Source organism: Meriones unguiculatus, chromosome 15 (genome assembly GCF_030254825.1).
Source record: "Meriones unguiculatus strain TT.TT164.6M chromosome 15, Bangor_MerUng_6.1, whole genome shotgun sequence".
Taxonomy (NCBI): domain Eukaryota; kingdom Metazoa; phylum Chordata; class Mammalia; order Rodentia; family Muridae; genus Meriones; species Meriones unguiculatus.
The window spans coordinates 2,258,184-2,280,600 of record NC_083362.1 but is presented as its reverse complement, the minus strand read 5'-3'; the positions used below and the strand labels follow the sequence as shown (position 1 = coordinate 2,280,600).

Sequence of the window (22,417 nt, the reverse complement as noted above, 5' to 3'; positions counted from 1 at the left end):
GTACCAGGAAGTGTAATAGTGCTAAATCCAGTGCTCAAAAGATACAATGTTTAACAGTATGCTAAAGGAAATAAATGGAGTAATGACCTCAGGGTAAGACCCCACCCTACCAAGCTTCCAACTTGTGAAAGAGAAATTAAAACAAACAAACAAAAACCACATAAGCAGTAAAGAAAGACTTGAGCTTTCCACTGAGCAGCAGAAGTTGGCAATTTTAGCTATGTGGTTCTGGCTTTATTTAAATCCAAGGATACAAAAGGGACTGTGGAACCTCCCTTCCCTGTTAAGGAAAGCCAACCAGGCATGGAGAGGCAGAATTTGGAATTGCCCTGCTGTTTCTTTGCTTTGGTCCAGCATTTCTTCACATGTTCCCTTTTCTCCCTTCTGGAATGGTAACGTATATTCTGTGCCATTTTATGTTTTAAGTACGCCATCTGCTCTGTGACTTTGACTTTACAGCTAATTACAGTTAGTTAAGCGACTGCCCTGAGTCTCCGAAGCGACTTTGAACTTTTAAACAGTGTTACAACTGTTAAAGACCTCGGGGATTGTAGGAAGTCAGACTAAAGGCATTTTGCATTACGGTATGGCTCCACGGTGCAATGTGGTAGTTTGAATAAGAATGGCCTCCAGAAGGTACACACAGTTGAACCTTAGTCACAGGGAGTGGCACTACCTGAGAAGGCTTAGACAGATTAGGAGGTGTGGCCTTGTTAGAGTAGGTACAGTCTAATGGAGAAAGTATGACACTGGGGTTAGGTGGGTTTGAAGATTCAACCCCCCTCCTGTTTCCCTCTTCTCTCCTTCCCCTCCTCTCCTTTTTCCTCCTCTCCCCTTTTCTCTCTCCTCTCTCTGTCCCCCCTTCTCTCCCTCCTTTCCTCCCCATTTCTCTGCCTCCACACCAGGATGTAGCACTCACCACTATAGCACTTTCTCTGATACCAGGCTCCCTACCATAATGATAATGAAATAAACCCCTAAAATTGTGAGCAAGCTAGTAAGCAGCACCCTCCATGGTCTCTGTGCTATCTCCCGCCTCTGGGGTTCCTGACCTGTTTGAGTTCCTTTCCGGACTTTCTTCAGGGATTGACTAGGCTGTTGAAGTGTAAGGCAAATAAACCCTTCCCTCCCCAATTTGCCTTGGTCATGGTGTTCCATCACAGAAACAGTAACCCTAACTAAGGCAGTGTTTATAGAAGAGTCTCACTAACGGTCACTTGAGAAGACTGTCCATCTTGCCTCACATGAATGCAAAGCAGTTCAGGTTGGACAACGTCTTCCCATCCTGGTACCTGGACGAAGCTTGAAATGCGTTTGAACGGTTATTGATGGTTATTAAGACACACATTCCACTGTGCAGAGGAGCACACCTGGAGCTCAGTGCAGGTGGGGATCCCATTTTGCCAGGTTGCCAGGAGTGTGTAGAGTACATGCCGGTAAGGTTCTAAGACTGCCAAGCACGGAATGTGTGGGCAGCCCAGACTAAGGGTCTCTAAACTATTCCCTGTGCTTAACGTGCCTCAGCTTTGCTCAAAGTTTCAGAAAGCAACATGGATTCTATCAGCAATTAGGACAGATATAATTCACGATAATTTTGGCAAGAATCTGGTTTTCATTCCGATTGTGCCCTGGTAACCTGAGCGAATCTGAATGTGAATATAATGGAACCATTTCTTCCGTAGAGAAAAATCTCATGATGCTGGCACATCGCGCTGGTGCCAAGAAGCCAGCGGTAATTTTGAGAGACCGGGACGACTAAAGAGAAACTTTCCGTGCTGTTAGGGGACAATGGGGACAGTGGGGACAGTGGGGAGGGTATGCTACGGGCAATCCACTGGGTGCTCCCTCCTGTGAAGGTCCAAGTTCATCTGAAGAAAGAATAACCTCAACCAGAAAGGTTCTCGGCCCCTCTAAGCCAACTGCTGAGGAAATTACCTCCCCAGGGTCAGCACAGCTTGGGAGCATCATCCTTGTGGTACTGTTGTGAAAGCATGGTAAGATTCAGGACTGAGGGGTTCGGGAAGTACCAGCCCACAGGTTCAGGAAACAGCTGAAGTCAGGCAATTTGTGCTGGAGTTGTGGTGGGGAGACCCTGAGGAACAACTAAGACACATTATTCCCTGTACACAGAGTAGAGGCCAGGGAAGAGAGGGCACAATGGCCCTCTGCAGCAACCAAGGCATAGCAATCACTGCCACCAGCACCCCTGAATCTAGGGGAGTCAGCCTGGTGTGGGAGGGCAGAGGCTCAGCTCTCTTATGGCTGTGTCCAGCAGACAGAACAGATCCTCCGAATTAGATCCTAAAAGACCATTATCGGCACCCATGCCTGCCTCCTCTCCTAGGACTGAGGACTGTCTGATTCCCAGCTGAAGACTGTAATAGGCTTCGTCCACAGTTCCAAGGTACCTGCTCCATTTGATGAGCACCTCAGTCCACACCCCAATAATACTATCCTTCACTTTTGGTTAAGAATCTCCTGCTCTGTGGACATAGCCTTCATCTACCCCAGAAGTGGCTCTTCATTCTTGTACCCACACCCTGTGAATACAAGAGAAGACCCTAAGTGTCTGTCTCCACAGACTTGGAAGCTTTTGAGCTCAGGACTAGCATGTGGGGCTCAGTTCCCATGCTTAGGATTTCCCAGCCCATACATAGTTTCCACTCTGCAACAGACTGGGGCAGACTTCACAGAAAATCACACAGACAGCAACAACTCACCAGGAAATGCAGCTTCCAGGAATTTATAACAAAGAAAGAACCAACTAAAGGGGAACAAACAAAAAGGAGAGAGGGATGCAAGCCAAAGTGTACCTAGGAAACAGTCAACATCTATTGGGGGGGGGGGCGGGTTACGTGGCATCAGTTAACACCGCCCCAACCAAGAAAAAATGGTGTTAATTTCTTTGCATTGATATAAACATGTCAGGATACGGCATAAAGCGGGGATTCTGAAACAAAAACCTTCACTTAGTTTGAAAAAACATTACTTTCAGAAGCATAAAGGATACCAGGGGGCAAGGAAACTCACTCTGTTGCCCTCTGTCTGGGCCATCTTCAGTCAACTACGTTGCTCCGAACTCTAGGAGCAAGGACCATGAGCAAAAGAATTCCGGATCACTCTCCATATCCACTCACAGAGTCAATGAGTCAAAGAGAGCGACCCTGTGTGTAGCTGGGCAGAAAGGCTCAACAATGAGCATTCTCCCTTGACGTGGGCACCCTTCCTATCCAGCAGGTGTCAGGGGCCTCAGCTCACATTTATCTTGCCTGCATGGAGCAGGCTTAGACTTAGCCTATCACAAACATTTCTCAAAAACTTTGCCAACACAGAGAACTCCCAGCCAAACTTCTCCAACAGGGTGGTACAGCAAGCCCTGGAAGCCTCACAGAAGACTCTCTTGGGGCACTCTAGGAATATGATCTTCGTTTGAAGTAAATCTCTGTAACTTGTGTGGAACTGACACACAACCCGAAACTTGCTCATTCCATGCGCAGGCCCATCTCCACACGAACAGCCCCACCCAGGCTGGACTCAGGAAACTCAACGGCTGCCCCGAAGGCATCCCAGGAAGGAGGCTTGGCTGGAAAGCTGTTGCACCTGGAAAGGCAGCTGAGCATCACACACAGAGGCACGTTCTTGGGCTTTGGGACATTTGCCTTCCCACAGGCAAACCTTAGAAGGCCTCACCTGGAGAGCAAGGGCTGGCTCAGCTCCATGGTGGACACCGGTGCTGGCGTGGCAGCTGTGGCAGGCATCACCTCCAAAGAACTGAAAGGGAAGAGCTCTGTCCTGTACACTGCTGATTCTCACATCAGAACAGATTCAGTTACGAGGGAACACTGCGTGGCATGATCCCCATAGTCCTGTATACATCCAAGCCATTCTGAGTGCTGATGGAACCATGAACACTGTTCAGACAAGGAACTCTGCAGAGCTAGCCAGAGGAAGCATGCTAATGTGAACAGGCTCATTGGCAGGTCAGAGAGAGCAACTGACGAGGCCATCACTGACACTAGCCCTGGCCTGGCAGGACAAATCTCACAGTGGATGTGCTAAGCACTGGACACCAGAGCAAAGCAAAGCAAAGCAAAAGGCTGGGCACAAGGCCAACATCCACAATCACAGCCCTCCACAGGCTAAGGCAGGTGGACAGCTGGGAGTCTGAGGACAGACAGATATGCACAAATAGACTGTATCACAAAGCAAACAGAAAGTGAGTACACAGTACCTGCTTCTATTTACTCAGGATTCTACAGAATTTTCACGGAGTCATTTCCTCTGAGTCGGAACGCTCCCTCCAGGAAGGAGGAGGGAAGTGTATGAGACTTGAGAATTACACAAACTTCATGTCTTGGAAAGCTGAAATTTTTAAGGTTGATGAAGATCCCTCCCCAATGCTACAGAAGCAGCAAGCAACTGCTGGGGGGGGGGGGACTCTGACCAGCCAAGCCTCTGAAGGAGCCTCCCTCTCCTTCTCCCTCTCCTCTCTCCTTCCCCTCGCCTAGGGAGGATCCCACACTTGCCAGGCTACTTGGCAGAGAGCGTCAGGGTTCCAGATTTTGAGGTGGGCTTTTGGTGATGGGGCTGTCTTTGGTCATTCCTGCTCTGCAAGTGACCCCTTAGACTCGTCCATTCATGAAGATGGACTTTGGTGGTATTGTTAGTCTGATTTGTCATCAATTCCCTCTCCAAAAGGAGTAGGCATTTATTCCTCTCTCTCCCAGAAGCAGTGTCACACACACACACACACACACAAAACGGAGCTTGTCATTACAAGGGAAGAATATTCCTAGGCCTGGAGTGTCAGAGACTGGTGGATGAGATGAGGGAGGTTCCATCGTGACCTGGAAACACTAGTGTAGACAAGCCGGTGTCCACTGAACCAGGACACAGCAACCTAGTTACCATCAGAGGACCCCAGAAAATATGTCTAGCCTTCTGGAGATATCCTCCAATCTTGTGGGGTTTGTCACTTTTTCTCTACCGAAGACCTCCCTCCAATCACTCCATACACTGCCCTACTGTCAGCCGTTTGGGAACCTTGTGCCTCTTCTCTCAGTTACAGAACCCTGGACCACCCTGGACACTCTCCATCTTCATCTCTTCCTGTCCTTGCGATGTTGGATACTATCACTTTACCACAAGACCCTCTACTGCCCTGTACACCCATGTCTCCTAAGTCCTCCCAGAATCCTGTCATCTCTCCATGTCTTGTCGTGGGTTAGGCTTTTTGATCCATCTCAAACATCAATTTGAAATATTAAAGGTATATGTAACCTTGCTACTTCTCAGAGACCAGCAGCCTTAGTCTCAGGAACAAACATGAGGAGAAGCTGGTAAAACCAAGGATGATCACTGGCCAGGGGCACACCATCCAAAGCGCAGGAAGTACGTGTGTGTGTCAATGTTTAGGGTATTCTTTTGGTGACAGAAGGACTGCTGACATTTTGAGAAACACATAAGGAAGAACCTGATCCTCAAGCTCTGAGATGGTGATTCTGTAAACTAAGCCCTACTCTGCCCTGTTACCCACAGACAGCCAAGAACTGTCCTGGCTTACCTGTGAGGATGATGAACTTTGAAGCCTGCGGTTGAAGCTGCCTGTCCAGGACTTGGTCCTCGACCCTCCTGTGGGTACATGCTTTGGAAACAATTACTGTGCAGATCAGCAAATCCTGCAGATAAGGAAATTCCACAGGCCACAGGTGAAAGGAAAACACACAGCACATGGTGGCACAGCCACTTTTCCTGGGGGCAGAGTCTGGCCCACAAGAAGTCATTTCACCATCCCAAGGCCCTAGCCTCTCACCCAGAAAAGGAAGGACAGATCCTCCACCTCTGTGACCCATCAGACCTCCAGGGACAAAGCCAAAGCCCACTTCTCTTGACTTTACCCTGGGCTTTTCCACTATGGGCTTCACACAGTCCAGTGCCCGAGGCTCCATCTGCTTCACACATGTTCCTGTTCTTGGTCATGACAAGCAACTTGCACCTGAGGATTCTGCCACATGCCTGATTCACTGTTTCCACGTTTTACCTCTTTTCTCAAGTTTCACTGCTATTTCCTTGAGAAGGAAGCTGTTGCTACCTCACCATGCCATTGGTTTTCTCTCCCGCTGTGCCAGACAGTGACCTATCAAAATACCTCTCACTCTTAAAAGGACAAGCTAGTAGACTTAGTCATCTCTGGAAGGTCACACAGGTAGGGCAGGAGCCTGAAAGGCAGTCTCCTTCTTCCCTGAGTCCATGTGGTAGTCAGCAGCACTAACAGAGCTTGGCTTCAGATCAGAACCAGAGGGCTGGAGAGGTAAAGACAAGGATCATCTGAAGGCCAGCGAGCCTGCTGTGTGCAGTGTCAATGGAGAGAGACAGACAGAGGGATGGATGGATGGATGGATGGATGGATGGATACCCTCTCAATAATGTGGAGCTTGTGATGCTGTGAATGAGAAATGTCTTCTATAGCTTAGGTATCAGGTATAGCCATCACTTAGGGGCTCTTTCTGAGGAGGAGGCTACGGAACCTTCAGGTGATGAAGGGCTGCTGGGGCGAGTATGTTTTTTAAGACATACTGTTTCCTAAAGTGACAATTAGAAGTTGCAAGAAAAAGAAAAAGAAAGAAAGACGCATTATGCTCGAAGAATGCTACAAAACCCAGGCAAATCAACAAGGCCTTGGCGCGAGGGAAAGCTGCGCATCTCTGCCGTGTCACACGCAAACATGCAATTTAGAGGCACGCAGAATGACAGTGGTAACTAACGAACAAACGCCTACAGTTCCACCCTAGAGCAATGCGCAGGGCAGGAAGCAGCAGGTACTCACAGGGCAGGGCAGTTTGGGGCGCAGGAGAGGACACGTGGGAGCGTGTGTCATCATGCAGCGGCTCCCTCCCTTTTTAGTTCTTTCCTAAATGCCTTGTTTTCCATTTATATTTTTTTCCATAGGCATAAATGAGAAATAATCTGGGAAATTTGTGGAAAGAACCAGTTCTGACTCAAGTAGTTCCGGGTTTCGTGAACTTCACAGATCCAAGCAGATGGTGTCACACCTGCACGTCCATCCCAGCACTATGGACTTAGGTAGTTGTGGGGGCGAGACAAGAATTTCACAGTCTGTGCAGTGTGGACGCACCTGCATGACAGGGATCGCTGACGGTAGAAATGGCCCTCGACACGGTGGCATCTTCAGGATCCATCCCAGCCTCTTTCTGGTGTCTATGTTTTGGCTGCCCCGTGTGTAGGAAAACTCCCCCAGAGGATGATGGCGCAGGGGGCATCGTCCATGATTCATGGTTAGCCACCGAGGAAACAGACAGGTTGTCGCTGGCAGCCAGAGAGCAGAGGCCAGGGGCAGGGTATACGGAGGTTAGGCTGGCAGGATCGTAACCTGGTCCCTCCTGGCACCTGTCATATCCATAGAGTGACCTGGCAGCATGAGCAAACAGTACACTTTGGTGGGGAGAAGCAGGAGGTTGGTGGGTGGGAGGGAACACAAGCCGACGAAGCTGAGGAACCTGGCACAGCACTAGTCACCCTGCCCACCTTTCCCTGAGTCTGCCAAGGGCACGGCTTTGTGCCCAGAGTCCCAGACCCTTAATAAAGCCTACTGCATAACCAGAAAACAGGAAGTGATTTGCAAGACCCTAATCCCAAGTGAATAAATGATGGTTAATATTAAAGGAACAGTAGTCAGGATATTCCATCAGGGCTACTGTGTCTCAGACTCGATCAAAGCTTTTATTGAGCATCGTCAGTCTCTGCCACAGCCTGTACGGCAGGCCCTACCACACCCTCATTCTGTGGGAGAGGGGTCACATGAACCTGAGGTCAGGGTCCAGCCTGGCACTGCCCCATTGACTGAACAGTACTGGGATGCAGGCAGATGGCTCATGCCTTGCCAGGGCCTCAGAGCTGGTGGAGGATCTCAGGCAGTGAGATACACACCAGTTGCTGCTTAACCCACGAAACAACAACAACAACAACAACAACAAACCTGACCAAATACTTGAAAAAAGAAAACAAAAACAACCCCCACAATGTCGTGACCCAGCACAGGCAGTGCTGAGGTTAAGGTTAAATCGCACTCTGGTCTTCACCCAAAGAAGGAGGGGACCACGGAAGAAATGTGTTCCATGCCTTGAAATGACAGTACCTGAAAGCCAGCATCTGTGAGGCTGTGTTGTCTCCAGGAAAACTCAAATCCATGCACTGCGGCCTCTGTGATCCCTGCATGGTCTCTGGGGACTGTAGAGTTCTACTTGGTTCAGATTGAGCTAACAGATGAGAGAGAGAGAGAGAGAGAGACAGAGACAGAGAGACAGAGAGACAGAGAGACAGAGAGAGAGACAGAGAGACAGAGAGAGAAAGAGACAGAGAGAGAGAGAGAGAACACATTAGGTCCTAGCCTCTTTCCCAGCTGACAGCAGCTCCACAGATTAGAATCATACATGGTCTTCAGTCATCCAAATATCCTTGTGACCTTGGTCTGACTTTAGTGCAAACCAACAGTTTCAAACACAGAGATTGAGTCACTTCCCAAATCAACTAGTTGTCCCCTCTTTCTGGCAGTATCATTCCCACTTCCAAACATACACAGCCATGCTGGGGTCAACCCCAAGCCAGCTAGATCTTGGAGAAATCAGCCCCTGAGAAGCCAGTGTGCGCTCACCTGACCACGGAGATGCAGCCACAGGCTCTTGACGGTCTCCTGAGGGCTGCAGTGGTTCAGGACCCCACTCCTTTGCACTGGAGGCTCCTGACCTGGTCTTGAGGGCTCTCGGAACATGCAGGGGACGAGCCTTCTGACGTCGCCGATAATTGGCAAACCAGTTGTACACCTGCTCAGGAGTCAAGCTGGTCTCTGACGCCAGTTTCTCCTGACCCCAAGATAAAACAATTCTTGAGTTACAGGGTTACATAGAGGTGGCCCGGACAGCTCATGTCTACTAAGGAAAAAGAGTGCAGCCGGATCCCTGAACTGGTGCCCTGGGAAACACTGTCTACTAAGTATGCACGGAGGAAGTCGAGAGCAAGACAACCTTGCCCCGCCTTCTGCCCCACTCCACTCCACGCCAGCTGAGACCACCATGGACCCTTGGCTCAAAGCCTGCACAGTCCCCGACCAGGAGCTTTGTCATTGCCCCATTGTGCCCTGTAGATTGGCTCGCACGGTGGAGGACTGAGAAGCACTGGGGAATTAATCAAGGTAAGAAGTGAGCAGCCCCACGTGAGAAAGCAAAGCGTGTCAAAGGTCAAGAAAAGCTGGCTACCACTCAGAGCCTGAGAGGAGGCTGTGTACCTCACCAAGCAGAGGAGAAGGAAATAAAGACAGCACAAAGAGCTACAGAGTGGAGGGGGAGCCACCTAAAAGAAGGGGACCTGTCTATGAGGAAGACAAGGGAGACCCCGGGGAAGATGGAGAGCAGCTGGCTGGAGAGAAGAGAGAGCTGCCTGCATCGAAGAGAGAGGCCTTCCTTGGAAGGAGGTGGGAGGCTCTGAGGCTGGACAGAGGAAAGCTCCTGAAGTGTGGCAGGGAAGCCCCTGCTGTGGACTGTTCTTACCAACTGGGCCTTCTTGGGAAAAACACCCACACTTGTGGCAAAGTTGTGCAGGTGGCGCCGAATCTCTGGGAGGAAGTTCCGGCTCTTAGGGCCCTCGGGGCAGAGGGTTGTGGGTGGTGGGTTCCTGGATAAGGAGGGACAGGAAGAGTTATAACATAAGCTTCATCCTCTGGAGGAGGCCCTGGAGTCCCAGGTGGGGTCCTTTTGTATGTTGTTAGACGAGGGGCTCTTGGTATGTTCCTCCATGCCTCACATCTAGATGTCACCTGTTCCACAGACAGGTGACCTCTATACATGCCATATGCCCTTTATGAAGAAATTCAAGGATACAGCAGATAAAAAATCAGCCTAGGCACATGATGAAGATGGCTACAGGGTCGCTTCAGTGACTCTAAAATCTCCATGCAGTGTAGAGAGGAGAGAGAAACGGCTCTGGGCCTCTAGCATAGTGCAAGGACTAACACAACAGAGCAGAAAAAGAGAAGAGATGCATGAGGAGGAGAATGGAGGGCCTGAGAAGCTGAGTGTAGGGGATGAGTGGGGGAGGGGCCAGGGGAAACCAGCATCTGTGTATGGATGTTTGGGGCAGCAATCTTGCTTATTCTCTGAGAAGTTGTGCCGAAAGGGAGCAAGTCAGGAGGGGCAGCCAAAGGAGCTGGTGTACAATGCTCTCGGCTTTACCAGCTCATGGAGCTGACCCTGCTCCTGGCAGTTCCCACTCAGCAGAGAGCTCCTCCCTCCCAGACTTTAGTTCTGGACCATAGCCGGCCTCCAAGACACTACAGGGCTGGCCAGCACTGTTACAGCACAGCCCATGTTCTGGCCACTACCCCACACGGCCCTGAGGTTGACGGCCAGCCTCCCTGGAGACCCTTGGAAATGGCAGGTAAAACAAGCCACCACCTTTTCCTATGGCTGCAGGCTGAAAACAGGTCTGTACCTGTGAAGGGTTGGAAGCAAACTTTTCTTTGATGTCTGCTATTGCTACAGAATGTCAGGAGCCTCTCAGTCCTGGCTTCTTACCTTGCCATCTTTCTGCCTGGAAAGGTTGCCTGTGTGGTTTCCCTACTCTCATCCATGGCTTGGCAAGGCTTGCACCAATGACCTGGTCAAAAGTAACCCCTTCCTCACAGCAAAGGCCTAATCTGTCTTGGTCTTCTTACTGTCTGAGCCCCACATGAAGAAACCCATTTTATTATTCTGTGTTGTCCCTTGAACTTTTCCATGGGACAACTGTAGGAAATTGGGGTGTGCTCTGTACCCACAAGCTCCAAGCACCTAGCACTTAGGAAACACTTCACCATCAAATGGAAAAGACACCATGACTGCTTAGCTGCAGTCTGCTGGCTAGCAGCCCATGGGGATGTGATCATATCCCCTGTTTTGAGGCTCATTATCTGCTGAGCTTCAGAGGACCTGCCTCACACTGTCAACATTTGCAAGACCCTGGCCAATGCACAAAAAGCATCTTCAACCTGCCGAGGGTGGAGTTGGTGACTCAGGGAGTCTGCATTACTTGGAGCATCAAACAGAATCTTTCATCCTTCCTTTTGTGGTGAGTGGCCCCAGATGAAGAACAACGCTCCAAGGTCTCAGCGTTCAGGGAGCCCTGGCCTTTATCTCCCCTGCAAAACCTCAGGCATGTGACCTGACTTTCTCATGTAACGTTTCTCGTCCATAAATGAGGAAGATGAGACTAACACTGACAGAGTTCTCTTCCTGTAGTCCCCAGTGTCTAGCCTGGCACTGAGACATGTGGATTAGATACTCTGAGAAACAGCTGAGCAAAACCCAGTTGCCCTTCACACTTGCTATCCTCAACAATATCCTTCTTGTTTGTGATGATGGGATGGAGAGACAGTCGGGAGGCCAGAAGCGTCCACTCCCAGCCACCAGCCACTGGAGTGTCAGGCAGAGCTGTGGCTTAGTGCTGGACACACAAGGATTATTGTCAATGATGTTCATTGCATTAGAGGTGACTTCCCGGCCTTGCTTCCCTATCTCCCCTGGGGATGGGATACTACATCTAGCCATGGAAGACCCACGGAGCCAGCATGGGGGAGAATCAGCAAGTACCTCTTCCTGCAACGAAACTTCTGCACTGGGCTCAGCGTGGTGACCCCCAGCTTCCTCATGATCAGGTGGTAGTGAATGTCATTCCAGAGCTGTACCAGCTCCTGGCTGCCTCCTGGCACCTTACACCCCTGTGGAGAAAACCTGATGAAACCCAGTCACTCCTACAGTCCCTGGAGTGTATGGGAATCTGTCATCCACACCAACTCAGCCTGTGGGAAAGGCAAACAAGTGAGAAGTGGGAGCACGGCAGTCTCCACCGTGCTCACAAACCACTAATGTTAGATAAGCATATAAGCCTCCTAGTCCCCACTAGGCCTCGACCCAGGGCTACCCAGTTACCTCACGGGCTACAGCAGACATCTCATGTCTGTTGTAAAGAGATTGGAGGCCTGGTTTCTGATCTAAAACCCTCCAAAAAATGAGTGCGCCCAGCCCTTCACTGAAGCACACCCGTACAGAAAGCAAAGCACATCAACTTCACTATGCCTTGCTCCCATTAGCTGGCTTCGGGCAATAACTTTCCAAATGAGTTTCCAGTCCCACTTTAGGGACTCTAATCACTGATGCCACTAATTGCTCCTCCGTAGCCACCTCAGTCACAACCACACCCTCCCCTGTCTTTTCACTCCATTTTCTGGATCGTGGTGTGTCATCATTTTGACACAGGCTGGCCTGCAATCCGCCATTGACCTTACTTTGTCTTCTGAGTGCTGAGGTCCCAGGTGTGTACCACTCTGTCAAAGCTGTCCGTGCCCAGCATGTTTCCACGTCACAGCCACACATTTGCTCACCAGCCGGCAGAGGATCACTACGCAATAAGTCTTCTAAAAGGTACTTGCTGAGGTTGTTACCAAAGTCTCCCTTGGCTCGGTGGAAGTGGGCCACCCTGCCTGAGCTTATCACACTTTGGGGACGGTGGACACTGCTCTAGTCCCACTTCTCTCTGTACCCCCCCCCACCTCTCTCATACCTCTAAAATCTGGAGGGCTGAAAGGTGCTGCTCCTGCCGGACCAGGACCTGGGCACACACGAGCACCACGTCTGCATTGTGGAGCAGGTGCTGAAGATGCCGGCTCTCCAGAATGGCTTTCACCAAAGACAGCACCTGAACAAGGTTGTGCTGGAAGTCCCGACACAGCTTGCCTGCGAGGGTCACCAGGTCCTGTGGGAGACAGTGGGTGTCCCCATGCTCCCGCAGCAGCCTCAGGAAGTTCTGCATCCTGTCGACACAGAATATTCAAAGAAACACTGATACCAACTGTGTTTTATCTAAGAGTCTTCAGATTAGTTCCAAAAGGCAGGCAGTATGTGAGCCTCAGCCTGTATCACTTCCAAGGGAGGATAACTCACCTGAGAAAAGCTAGGCCTCAAAGGTCCTCCTAATTTCCCCAATAGCTGTGTCCTTAAGGAAGGCAGCTATGCACCAGTAATTGAGCAGGACATTCTGCAACTACCCAATCACACTTTTTTCAGTCTTAACCCTTTCTTCTGCCCTGCCCTTTTCATCTTTTTTCCTTTCCTATGCCCCAGGCACTGACATAAGCTATGATCTCCTTTCTTTCTGGTCTTTGTTGTGTCCTGTGTGGTTTTCCCAGAGACCCTGGCATCTGCCACACGACTGGCGAGACCGTCACCTAACCACGGGCACTCAGTCTTTTCACAGACCAGGGACGAAGATTTCAAGGATGAAATGCTGGGCCCCCGAGCCTCTGACAACAGGAGGAACCGGGAAAGCGATCACAGTGACTTCTCAGCGAAGTCACAGGCTTGAAGAGCTCCTGCCTTAATGTACTGGGGCCGCATGCTGATGATAGATTTTCAGGCAACACCCTAATCTCAGATATTCTATTTCTATGGAACACAAGGGGAAAGTGTGGCCGAGGACAGGCTGTGCCCGCTAGCAAGAACCCCAGGATGGTTCCTGCGCACACTGGGGTCTACATCACCAGCCCCCAACAGAAAGTTCAGAGATCACACAGGCCAGGAGGAGAGCTGTCTTAGGATTCCGGCTTTGTCTAGTACCGTAAACTCTGTGCTGGCTGGTGTGGGTCCGATGTGACCCTTATCTAGGAACAAAGTGGCTCCTGCTGAATCCTCCACCCAGGCTGGCCCAAAAGGCCAGCAACATGCAGCTCAGTACCTTTCCAAAACACTGTTCTTTTCTAGGTAGAGGCTGGGGAATGCTAAACTCCAAACACCAGAAGAGGAGCCGGAAACGCACGGTGCTCAGCAGCACAGGCCCCCTGCCTTTCTGGACACCCCCACCCACATGCTCACCGGAGGCGCTTCCTTACCACACCCTCCCATCCTCTCCTCTTCCGCCGAGCCTCCTTGAGGCCCTCCCCCGCCCATCTACTTTTGAAGCTAGTACAACTGGCGCTCCTGGGCTAGAAGATATAGTTACAAAGTATACGAACCTCAGTCTCTGCAACCCTTGGGAATACTGGATGTCGGAGCTAGACACCAAGACCCCTGCTTTGTCAGGGTGTGATAAAGTTGACTTAGGACACTCCCTGTAACATCCTCCCAGTGCCTTAGCAAATGTGGGCCACATGGGAATTTGGATATTCCTGACACAAACTTTGAGGACAAACACCTTTGGGGCCTGGCAAGGCTAGAACAGGACCCATATTAGGGTTCCCATATAGTCAGAGGGTGGGCATTAACCATCTATAGCTGTGGAGAGAGTTTGGGGGTTCTGGGAAAATGTGACTCCTGGTAGCTGGTTTGAAGAGTGACTAAGCCTGTGGGGAGAAAAAAAAATAGTTTAGCAAGTACACATGTAGTATTCAAAAGCAAGGAGGAGAAAAATGTTCTATCCAGCTCCCTGGAGACTGTAGCCCAGGCACACGGTGGGCTCACAGCCTCAGGAGAGTTTCCGTAACCCAAGTCGTGCGTTGGATTTGCTTCATGGAATTCTAAGGTTGGGCTCCTGGGTATAAAAAATTGTGATCAGAGCGCTTGACCGTGTCACCTGCTACAGTCAAATGTATGAGTGCTATATACCCATCTGGAAAGCGAAGGTGAAATTACGTACAGCACATAAAACCACAATTGCTGCTGGAGAAGGAGAATTTGTTATTGTTTGTTATTCTAGTTTAGTTTCTAGTTTGCTCATGTTTTGGATTTGTGTTTTTTGAGATAGGGCCTCATGTAGACAAGGCCAGTCTCCAACTAACTGCAGCCCTTGAATTCGGTATGTAGACAACAGAGCCTTGAACTCCAATCCCCCTGTCGCTATTTCCCAAGTGCTGGGAATACAAAGGAGTGAACTCATAAATAATAAATACAAAGGAGTGAACTCATAAATAATAAATCCTTGGATTTATTATTCCTGGGGTTATAATCCTGGAACAAGGATTCCGTGCTGGTCATTGCTGTGGTTCATACACATCACAGCTGGATAGGACTATTAATTTTTCCCTCCCTTGGCACCTTCTGGGACTATGAATACCATTCCCTGGAACTAATTATTCTTCCTCAGTAGTCATTAGTTTCCTCTAGTTTTTTTTTCTTTTTTTAAATTTTATTTTATTAATTACACTTTGTATCCCCCCCATAAGCCCCTCCCTCCTCCCCCCTCCTCCCCTCCCCGCCCCACCTTTCCTCCCCTTTCTTCACGCATGCCCCTCCCCAAGTCCGCTGATAGGGGAGGTCCTCCTCTCCTTCCTTCTGATCTTAGTCTGTCAGATCACATCAGGAGTGGCTGCATTGTCATCCTGTAGTTTTTATTTAGGGTTGTGGTCCTGTGACATTTCTCCCCTTCATGTTTGTTGATTATTGATGGTAGTACCAATTTTCACATCTCATTTCGGTGCCCACACTGATGAAGCATCTAGTGGATAGAACCTTGCTGTCGTTTCTAGACGACACAGTCTCACAGTAGATGTCCTGGTCCTCTGAGCTAGGGCTGCAGAAGTTGTGTTGTATAATATTCATTAGGCTGTGCACCCCACAATCAATTGGTATCTGTATTTTGACAAGTTGTAGTTTTTGTTTTGTAATCACCTGATTTTGTTGCAAAAGAAGCTTCTTTGTTGTGGGGTGAACCTACGCTAACTGCGGGTATAAAGACAAGGTTTAGAATGCAGTTGGGGAATACGTGTGTCTAATGCAATGACTGTCTCAGTCTCTCCTGAGATTCATGACCACACTAGCCGTGGGTAGCCTAGGCTTCCGATACCAGAAATCATCTTCTTCCTGTTAAGCAGGACTCAGATCCAATTAGACAGACATTGGTAACCCCGAAGACATGAGTGTCATTATTTCACCCTTAGGGTTAGTGTGCCATGCTGGTCACGGTTGTGGTTTATAAGCATCCCTGCTGGATAGGACTATTAATTTTTCCCTCCCTCAGCGTCTTATACAGTACCTTCTGGTACTATGAAAGCTAGATCTCAGGGAGGAGGATTTTAGGTTACATCCATCTCACATCATCCTAGTCCTAGGCCCGAAGTTTGTGATATCTTGACCAACAGGAAAACAAAACGTTATGGTACATTTTCAGTATGAAGAGCACTTACTGCAGAGAGTCACAGACCAAAATAGGAGTGGGTCTCTTTCTGTTCTAGTTGGGTGTTTAACACCTGAAGAAACGAGGACCCTGGCTTGGTTCCCAAAACCCACGTGGGTACCGATTCAATTTACCTTTCCACTTATTGCCTGTTCTAAGTTTGCCATCTTGTCTTCAAGCTCAAATAGTCTGTCTTGATAAATTTCTTGTCAAGGCTCCACAAACCCTTTATTATGCTCAATGTGTTCTCTTCCAATATTGCCATTGTTCTTCACTGAATTCCTCTTTCATGTTTTTAAAATTAAAATTAATTTTCTTCTTTTCATTTAACTGTCTCTTTAACTTTTCATTTAACTGTGTCATCGTGTGATTTATTGGCAATTTTTTCTTATATAATTTTGTTGAGAAGACATAATTATTCTCTTGAGTTCTTTGGTATTTCATTTAATTCAACCTAATAGAAGATCATTTGAGGGATAGATAATTTTTAGAGTAATCTCTTACGGTATTTGCTTCTCCTCTCATTCTGGGTTTCATCACTTTTCTTTTTCTGAATTTCTGATGATGAAATTCCTCTGTTGCAAGACATCAGAGGTGTTTGACCACCTCCCCTTTATGAGCTCATGAGCCCAGATTTTTAATGTATTTTTATTCTTCTCTCATATAGTGCTTCCCTGCCAGTTCCCCCTCTCTCCCCTCCCCAGCCTCTCCTCCCCGGCACACCTGTATCTACTGGAAATGCAAGAGTCATGAAGCCAGAACAACTGCTTGACACAGCTCCAGCAAAGCTGAGAGGATTGTTGCAATCACTGCCATTCTATCTCTAACTTTTGGGGTTTGGTCTCTGTAGCATTTGGGGGAGATTTTCTGCATTATGATTCATTTAATGTCTTTTCCCGAGAAAATAATGTCTGAGTCTTTTTAGGAAAATTCTAAAATTTACTTTATCTGGCCACTATTTAGAAGTTTTCTTTATTCCCTGGAGATCATTAACCACAGATAAGCACATAGCTGGTTAGGGCCATTACTCAGGAATCTTCTTAGGGTAACTGCCTCTGCACAAACTCAAATAATTAAACATTAATAATTAAACATAAATAATTAAACTCAGTATAATTAAACATACAATTAAACCATGGCTAGACAGGAGATAGGTGAGAGATTAACGGTCTTGTCTTTTCATAGACTTAGAGCTCTGACTCTGAAAATGTAGTTTAAAGATAGAGGGTCATGCAGGGTACGTCTCTTGAGGAATAGATATTAGTGAGTAAGATAGATTAATTAAAATAACTGTGTTCTACTTCATAGCATAGATAATGAAACATATAGTAAAAGAGGTTAGGTACGTTAGCATTTGCTATTCACCAAAAGACTGGTTCAGATATTTTCTGTTTTTCTGGAGTGTTCTCAAACTACAAACAATTTTCTGGAGTGCTCTTGAACTACAAATACTGTTTTTAGGCCATCATATAATACATGTGCTTGATTTGGAGAAGACATTCTTTTAGATTCTTTAAATTGGAGTTATAGGCCTAATAATGATAATAAAATCTGTTCTGTCTGTTCTAATTGTAACTGAAATTGTAACCCTGGACATGTAATGAAAAATCAGCCATATAATCTGTACTAGTTGATAACCATTAGTCTATCTGTGTTCTGTGAAACTCATATAAATGAAGAAACACCTGATGGCCAGTAAGTCAGAGCTACAAATTCCCCTGACCATAGCACTGAACTCCCTCCCTCCCCTCACTTACTGCTTATCACTTCTGTGGGCTACCCTGTCATGAAGGAACCTCCCACCCTAGGACAGAGGAAACTGCCCTCCCAAAGGGCCCCCGGCATTCCCCTCTGCATCTCCCCCCATGCTGCTCTACCCCACCACCACTCCCTGCCTTCCCTCAGAAAAGAGTTGGCCTCCCAGGGACATCAACCAAGCATAACAGTAAAAGTGACAACAAGACCAGGCATATAACATATAATCAAGGAAGGGCAAGGCAACCCAGTAGGCTGAAAAAGGTGTCCCTCAAGTATGCAAAAGAGTCATGGACAGCCTCCATCCCACTCTTAGGATGGCCACCCGAACACCAAGCTACTCAGACATAACATATATGCAGCAGACCTAGATCAGGCACCTGAATGTTCTCTGGTCTCTCAAGTACCCATGAGTCCCAGTCAGATGATTCTTAGGTCTTGTTCTCATGGTATGTCCTTCACCACTCTGGTTCTTCCAATCCTTCCTCCCCCCATCGCGACCCCTCTGCAGGACTCCCCAAGCTCTATCTAATGTTTGGCTGTGGTACTCTGCAGCATCTTCAGCAAACGGTACTGTTCTAACTGAATCTTGGTATGTAGAATAATGCAAATAGATCCATATATATCACTCTACACAAAACTCAAGTCCAAGTGGACCAAATACCCCAACATAAAACCAGATGGACTGAACCTGATAGAAGAGAAAGTGAGAAATAATCTTGAATGCCTTGGCGCAGGAGACAACTTCCACAACAACAGCACAGGACCCTAGGGAAGATGCTTAATCCTCATACAGAAGGGCAAACAGGATAAACTTTGGCAGTGGGAGAAGACAGAGGACAGGACAGGAGCCTACCTCTGAGGACCTCTGAAAGACTACCAAGCAGGGTATCAAAGTAGATGCTGAGAATCATAGCCAAACTTTGGGCAGACTGCAGGGAATCTTATGGAAGAAGGAGGAGATAGAAAGATGTTGGTATAATGTTCTTGTGGAATGTACACAATTTACCCTTGTTCATTCAAATGCTGATTTCTCTACCCCACTAACCAGTTTCAATCTGGACAGTGCACTGTGATGTTTATTCTAAGCATCACCTGCTTCAAGTTTGTGTAAGCATGCCACCATTTGTTCTCTGTATTTAGAATAAAACAACCAGCCAATGTTGAGCAATGGAAAGAACAGGGTGGGAAATCCTGGTCTGGAGGGGAGGAGAAGGAAGCAAGTGAAAGGAGTCCGAGAGGAGAGATCAGCAGGAGAGGACTTGGAATCATGAGGAGAGATGAACCAGATGACTAAAAGCAAGTATAATGTGCAAAATCTGAATGGGAAGAAACTATACAGGCTTGGAGGTTTAGGATGGAGTAACTATTGCCCAGCATTGTGCTCAAGGTTAATTAAATAAATTCTAGTCTCTGTGTGTGCCCGGCCAGTAGGGTGTTCAACGGGTACCTGAGGAGGGGCAAAATGAATGCAGAGACAAAGGACACGAAGAAGGAGAGCAAGTCTGAAGTCTAATCTAGTTCTCAGTTTATTTGAAAAATTTCATACAACTTTATAGGGAGAAGGCCGGGAGGGGGAAGGATCAGCAAGGTAGTTTTATGGCTGCAGGAAATAGCAGGGGTGGTTTATGGTGCAAGAGATAGCACAAGAATGTTAGCTAAGATATCTCAAGATGCTCTAGCCTAACAAGCAGATGTTCTCACAAGTCTCTGGAACATAAATCTCTCACCCATGGCCTTAAAGTCCTGGTGCAGCTGTCGGTAACTTTCCACTAATTGGCTTTGGCTCCCAACATGTGTGGTGATTTGGCTGTGCAACTGGTTTAGGAATAACCACTGTTTAACTAAAAGATAAATCAATAATAAATATTAATAATCAACAACAAAAAGACCTGGAGAGGACAGGAGCTCCACAAGACCAACAGAGCCAAAAATTCTGGGCCCAGGGGACCCTGCAGAGACTGATAATCCAACCAAGGCCCTTGGATGGAAAGGACCTAAACCTCTACTCATATGTAGCCAGTAGGCAGCTCAGTCTCTGTGTGGGTTCCCTAGTAATGGGAACAGGGACTGTCTCTGACATGGACTCAGTGGATGGCGCTTTGATCTCCTCCCGCTGTGGGGTGCAGCCTTGCCAGGCCATAGAGGAAGACAATGTAGCCATTCCTGATGAGACCTGATAAGCTAGGGTCAGAGAGAAGGGGAGGAGGACCTCTCCTACCAGGGGGATAGGGGAGGGGCATAGGAGGAGATGAGGAAGGGAAGGTGGAATTGGTAGAAGACAAGGGAGAGGATTGCAGCGGGGATACAAAGTGAATCGACTGTAATAAATAATAAATAAAAATTAAAAAAATTAACCTAGCACCTACATGGCCGTTTCTCAGAAAGCTGGAAACTTATCTAACCCTAGATTTTGTAAAGGCTCTGCTGTGAACTCGTTGGTTTTGTGGACACAATCTGTTTGTAATGATTTTAATGGTATCGGTAGCATTTGGACAGAGTTATAAGTAACATCTGTCTTGTAGAACTCTCATGCATCAAAGGGCTGCACTTCTGAACCCCGAAGATAAGCCCGTTTTCAGTGTTGAAATTCAGACTTGACAGTGCTCCGCCTCGTCTTATCTTTACAGCTTTGTCATTTGTAAAAGCTTCTTCCATATGTCTTGGTTTCCACATCTTTAAAATGAAAAAGACAACAGAACTGCTTATCCCATAGGTGTGATAGGAAGAACTCCTTTTTTAAATTTTCCAATTCATAAAAGACATAATTATATTACTTTAAAAATTGTGCACAGGTGCCCATGTGTAGGTGCACACACATGTATGCAGGTGTCCACAGAAACCAGAGGTGGTGAATCTTCCAGAAGCTGGATTACAAGCAGACATAAACCGCTTGACGTGTGTGCTGGGAACCAAACTTTGGGTCCATTACAAGAGCAGAACTCACTCTTAGCCACTAAATTTCTCTCCAGCTCCCTTACTTTCTTTTTTATTTAGTATTCATACATACTCTGTAAAGCGTCGTAGTCAAGCCCACACAGCATTCCCTCCCCGCCAAGTTTTCTACTATTCCCTTCATCACCTCTCCCTCCTAACTTCATGTGTTGTGTTGTTGTTATTGTAGTTCTTGCTTCAAATTCACTGATTCCATACAGGGCTGACAGTATGCACATGGATGTGTGACCATGGGTAGCACTTCAGGACTCCACAGTCTTAGAGAACCTGTTATACCCAGTCCACAAACCCCCAAAAGATCTACAGGAATCGACTCTGTTGCAAAACACATGACAGTCTTTTTATTGTAAATTACAAGCTGCAGCTTGGGCCCACAACACCCACCGCTGAAGCAGTGGGAGCTGAGCGCGCCGTCCCCAGTTAGTTGGGTGATTTATAGATTCTGGTCCCTCCCAGCATGCCCAAGGCAGGGGCAATTCCTGCCTGGCCAGCATCTATTGGTCAAGATGCTACATTTTGAATCAATTGGCTATAGGAAGGTTCCCAACCATTTACCATGACCAGGTGTCCCTCCCTAGGGGGAGGGTCCAGTTTCCTAGCAACTGTATCTCTAGTGGGTGGGGAAAGAATGCAGTGAGGAGGCTCTTCCCTTCAGGGCATTACTAAACTTCTTTATCATACCTACTTTAGGTCTTAATAATAGCTGCTACTTTATCTTTTGGTCTCTCAATTCCCCCTTTCCCATGATCATTTGAAGACCCAATCTTGGGTCTTCCAGACATGACCCCTTGTATCTTATAGATTTATCTTTTTATAATGGGATCTGAATACCATTAGTGTAATGCTCTTAAGCATTTTTTTTATGAAAGCCAATAAGTGATTGAAAATACAAGGCCCAAAAATAAAAATAAAAATGAGTAGGGGTCCTTTTAGGGTAGTAAGCCAAGGAGAATTATTATCCTCGTTTTTAGGGTCTCTCTAGGCTTTTAGCCCAGTTGCTGCAATATTAGTTTCCATTTCAGCTAAGCAAATGCCCAAGATAATAGCTAATGCCAAGGAGCCCCTTTTGACTTAGCATTTCAGCCTGCTAGGGGGGATCTGGGCAAAGATCCGTCTTCTGGAGCTTCTTCAATGCTGACTGTTGGACTGTAGGCATCAGGGGCTAGGGAGGCTGAAATGCCAGTCAAAGGCTGGGCAATGGGGAAGTCCCAAGCATCTGGTTAGTTGATCCACCCGAAGAGGCAGGGAGCAATCATGTCAGTTTCCAGGAAGTCCAGATTTCGGCTTGCAGTCCACAGCTGATCCCGGAACAGAGTTAAACAGGTGAAAATCTGCTGAGATAAATTCAGACTGGAGACAGAAGTTAAAATTTGTCTATTAAATGGGAAAGATGAGGGAAAATCTCATCTGCAATCCTTTTGAGCTATGCCAGATCCAGGTCACATCCTGAAACTCATATGAAATTTTTTTTGGTACACAAAAGATAATATATATTCAGTAAATCTAACATAACATTCTGAGAGTAACAGTTAAAACTGAATGAGTATCTGCTGTT

At 47.6% G+C, this 22,417-nt stretch overlaps 1 protein-coding gene across 1 annotated transcript; it reads right to left on the bottom strand.

The window, feature by feature from the left end:
* Positions 1-3,482: 3,482 nt before the first annotated feature.
* Anhx (anomalous homeobox) lies at positions 3,483-12,858 on the bottom strand. The gene is made up of 8 exons (XM_021664588.1): positions 12,610-12,858; positions 11,640-11,767; positions 9,564-9,687; positions 8,677-8,879; positions 7,136-7,428; positions 5,564-5,678; positions 3,691-3,771; positions 3,483-3,600 (listed from the first exon to the last, which is right to left on the bottom strand). The coding sequence occupies exons 1-8, from the start codon at positions 12,856-12,858 to the stop codon at positions 3,483-3,485; spliced, it is 1,311 nt and encodes a 436-aa protein (XP_021520263.1).
* Positions 12,859-22,417: the final 9,559 nt, after the last annotated feature.